Here is a 4410-nt window from a genome sequence, read left to right on the forward strand (position 1 = left end):
AAGACATGTCAGCTTCCCCTCTCACGCAACTGATAAGATGTGGTAGGAATGACTGGGTAGATGCCTATGGGGGAAATAATTAATCTAGCAGAGAAAATCAGGTTCCAATGGATGGAAAGTTATTCAAATAAATTGTTGTGACATAGCAAATATGCTGATTAACTCAAAAGCATTAATTGACCTTTAAGTGGAAGGTTGATTCAGACAACTATTAGCAAAAATAGGGTCTACTGGAGCAAGATAACGCTACAAAAACAAACAAGCAAACAAAACACTCACCACTTCTGACTTTAGAGTATAAGGTACAACACCTACTACATAGGAATTCAGTATATCATAATTTTGACTAAGAAAAGAGAGGACTATTAAATAATTATTTCACTTGGTAACTCACTTGGAGACATAAATTTATATCAATACATAATTTAAAATCATTTATATTTAACTTTTATTTTTAGTTCAGGGGTATACGTGCAAGTTTGTTACATGGTAAACTTGTGTCATGGGGGTTTTTTGTATAGATTATTTTATCACCCAGGTATTAAGTGTTAAATATAGTACCCATTAGCTGTTTTTTCTGATCCTCCTACCTTCCACTCTCTGAAGGGCCCCAGTGAGTGAGTTTCCCTCTATGCATCCATGTGTTCTCATAATTTGACTCTCAAAAGTGAGAACATGCTGTATTTGGGTTTCTCTTCCTGTGTTAGTTTGCTGAGGATAATTGCCTCCAGCTCCATTCATGTCCCTGCAAAAACATTATCTCATTCTTTTTATAGTTTTAAAGTATTCCATGGTGTATACATACATTTTCTTTATCCAGTGTATCATTGGTGGGTATTTAGATTTATTCCATGTATTTGCTGAATAGTGGTCCGATGAACATACACATGCATGTGTCTTTATAATAGAATGACATATTCTTCTGGGTAGATACCCAGTAATGGGATTGCTGGATTGAATGATATTTCTGTCTTTAGGTCTTTGAGAAATCTCACAGTGTCTTCCACAATGGCTGAACTAAATTACACTTCCACCAACAGTATATAAGCATTTCTTTTTCTCTACAACCTCATGAACACCACCAAAAATACATAACTAGAACAATGGAGAAATAGCTATAACATAAAATGAAACAGCATTAGCCCTGGTAAAAGTGCCAACTGTGAAAACAAATTGCCCTATCATTTTCTAGTTATTTAAAATCCCTTTATATCAATTCTCTTACATCCAAAATTTAATTATTAAAGTTAACCCTATAGAGTTTCTCAAGGATTAGTAGTTAAAATCACTACCTAGTGCTTCCAAAGTGCCTGGCAGATAATAGGCATCTGATAAATGTAAACTATTATATTTATGAGACCATTATTATTATTACTGTTGTGGATTATTAATAGTAAAGATATAAACATTGAAATAAACTCTACCAGTTTTAGGGAAATGCTTTATAATTGTATGGTTGGCATGTTTATAACAGCTTTATTAAAAACCAAACTACAAAACAGTGAAATGTTAATCAATTGATGAATAAATAAACAGTTTTGTGTATATAATACAATGAAATAGTAGTCAACAATAAAAAATAAATTAACTATAAATACAGTCAACAAGAGTTAATCTCTCTCAAAGGCGTTATTACAAGTGGTAGCATCCAGACAGAAAATATGACAATTGTTACAATTTAATTCACGCACCCTTCTCAAACAACAACAACAACAACAAAACCTACATGACAGAAATCAGGTTGGTGCTGCCAGAAAGTTGGGGTTGTGGAAGGGAATTGACAAAAAACAAGTATAAAGGCATAAACACAATTTTGAGAGTTACAAAAATATCCTGTATCTTGATTGTGGTGGTGGTTACATAACTGTAAATATTTTTAAAAGGTCATCAAACTGTGAATATACATATAATACGATTCAATTAATGTTTCTAAGTTTACCTCAATAAACCTGACTTAAAATATAATTGAATTATATATATTTCATTTTAGAAATAACATTTTGAAAAAATTTACAAATGCCAACAAGGGTCCAAATATGTACCATTTATCATTATTCATAATTTACTTTGGTGAATTTTTTCTACCTTTATTTATCATAAAAGTGTTTTATGATGGTTGTATAATCATATAAGAATTTTGTACTAAAAAGAAGTACAGAAGGGTGATAGAAAAGAAAGCTGTCATGGAATTTGAAATTAACTCAAAAATATTATTTAGCCTTTCTGAGCTTAAAAAAGTCAATTTGTGTAATAGAAAATAATATCTTTCTCAAAGTCTTGACGGGGGGATTAAATTAGAAACATTTACATTACTTGGTGATAGTAAAAATCTAAGCTGTATTTTTGTTATCAGGGGCAGGAGATTTAGGTGAGATAAGACAAATAAAAAATACAGATTCAAGGTAAACATTTAAAAATGATTCAAATAATTTTCAAATGGTAACTGCAATTGGCATTATTATTTGGATAAACAAACTAATCACAAACTCTATTTTTTTCTACTCTGACAATTACTTGTTGTTTGTATCTCCTATAAAATTATTGTTTATAGGAGAAAATGTGTTTGGTTGGTGGATAACCTAGCATCAAGATTACTCTTTTTGTTATTTGTTTCACTACCTTTTGATTGATCTAAATAGTCCAAATACTTCATGATGTTTACTCCACTTTATGGCTGCTTGGAAAAGCTAAAAGGAACCACAAACAAACAATAAATAAGAATGTTGCTTAGAGTAAAAAGTTAGCTAAGATCATGGTTGATCTCTCAATAATTACTTGAAGGATGTTACCAAAATTTACTTTTGCCATAATTGGTAGAACCAAAAATATCTGCAACCAACTGGCCATAATAAGGTATAGATTATAATAGCTCATCTGCCTCATCCATTAATATGATGCCTATTCCAGTCTATATGCATTTTCAGATTTATAAAATTGATCACAATACTACACGTCAATGTTACTAACATGAAGAGGAAGGTATTTGTAACACGTAAATTATAACTAACAGAAGTTATTAACTTTATGTTTAAATACTTACTGACTTTGACATTTTTACACCCCATTTGTTGGCTTGTAAATACATAAACTTTGATCTAAACTTAGACTCTTTTCAAGCAGAACAATCTCTGGACTCTTCTTCGTATCTGTTGGGTCTTGATACTATAAATAATAGGGTTCATCATGGGTGGGAAAAGGATATAGGTATTGCCCATGAGGACGTGAACCAGTGGTGAGAGGTGTTTCCCAAAGCGATGCACCATGGTCAGACCAATGATTGGGATGTAGAAAACCGAAACAGCCCAGATGTGAGATACACAGGTCTGCAAAGACTTGAGTCTCTCCTCCCAGGATGCAATGGCCAAGACTGTATGCAAAATCATAATATAGGAGATAAGTATGAGCACTGCATCTAACAACAGGTTGCTGATCACAAGGGTGAGACCATAGACATTGTTAAAGCGGATGTCCGAACAGGCCATTCTAATTAAGTCTTGATGCAGGCAGAAGGAGTGAGAAAGGATGTGAGGACGGCAATAATTCAAGAATTTCAAACGGATGATGACTGGAGGTATTAGCAAAGAACTCCTACATAAGATTGCCACCCCTATCTTCATGATTTTGTCATTAGTTAGGATGGAAGAATAGCGCAGTGGGTTGCAAATGGCGATGTAGCGGTCAAAAGCCATAGCGAGGAGGACAGAGGACTCCATGAAGGACAGACCATGTATGAAATAGGACTGGGCAATGCAGGAATCCAGGCTGACCTCTTGAATGAACCCCAACAGGATCCCCAGCACCGTGGGCACAGTAGAAAACCCCATGCACAGGTCAGTGAGGGCCAGCATGGCCAGAAAATAGAACATAGGCTGGTGGAGGCTTGACTCAGTCCGGATCACATGGAGCACCATGCAGTTTCCCAGGAACACCAGAGCATAGATGAAGGAGAAAGGAATGCAGAGCCAGGGATACTGAACTTCTAGGCCAGGAAAACCAGTGAGAACAAATCTGGAACTATTGAAGTTTGAGTTAGAGATAGACATTAATCGAAGATTGAAAATACTTCCAGGAAAACGCAAATTACATAGGTTTGTAATCCCCTAATTTTTAGTAATGTTTGTCTGCCTTTAGGAAGAAAATAAAATACAATTTCTCTAATTGTCATAAATTCAGCAAAATAGAGACCTTATGCCTTACCCTTTAGGGCAAAAACCTGGTTTTCTAGACATGGACAAAAACCCGGCCAAAAAAATTACTTGTCTAGACAGTCCAGTGCTGGTGACTAGGAATAACAGAAGACTGAGGAGTTTTATGAAGAAACAGTAATGTTACTGGTCACATGGGAGTTAGGTTTTAGGGTAGACTTCTGGGAGTCTCTGTTCATTCCTAAAGGAAGACAGTGTATGATCA

The 4410-nt window shown here is 34.6% G+C and overlaps 1 protein-coding gene across 1 annotated transcript; it reads right to left on the reverse strand.

Annotated features, from left to right (window-relative positions):
- Positions 1–3101: 3101 nt before the first annotated feature.
- LOC104662342 (olfactory receptor 51V1-like) lies at positions 3102–4043 on the reverse strand. Its single transcript, XM_010363346.1, has one exon. The coding sequence runs from the start codon at positions 4041–4043 to the stop codon at positions 3102–3104; it is 942 nt and encodes a 313-aa protein (XP_010361648.1).
- Positions 4044–4410: the final 367 nt, after the last annotated feature.

This window comes from Rhinopithecus roxellana, chromosome 15 (assembly GCF_007565055.1).
Source record: "Rhinopithecus roxellana isolate Shanxi Qingling chromosome 15, ASM756505v1, whole genome shotgun sequence".
NCBI classification, from domain to species: domain Eukaryota; kingdom Metazoa; phylum Chordata; class Mammalia; order Primates; family Cercopithecidae; genus Rhinopithecus; species Rhinopithecus roxellana.

Excerpts from the sequence above, each read along its gene's own strand:
- LOC104662342 (XM_010363346.1), bottom strand. The coding sequence starts at position 4,043 with ATGTCTATCTCTAACTCAAACTTCAATAGTTCCAGATTTGTTCTCACT.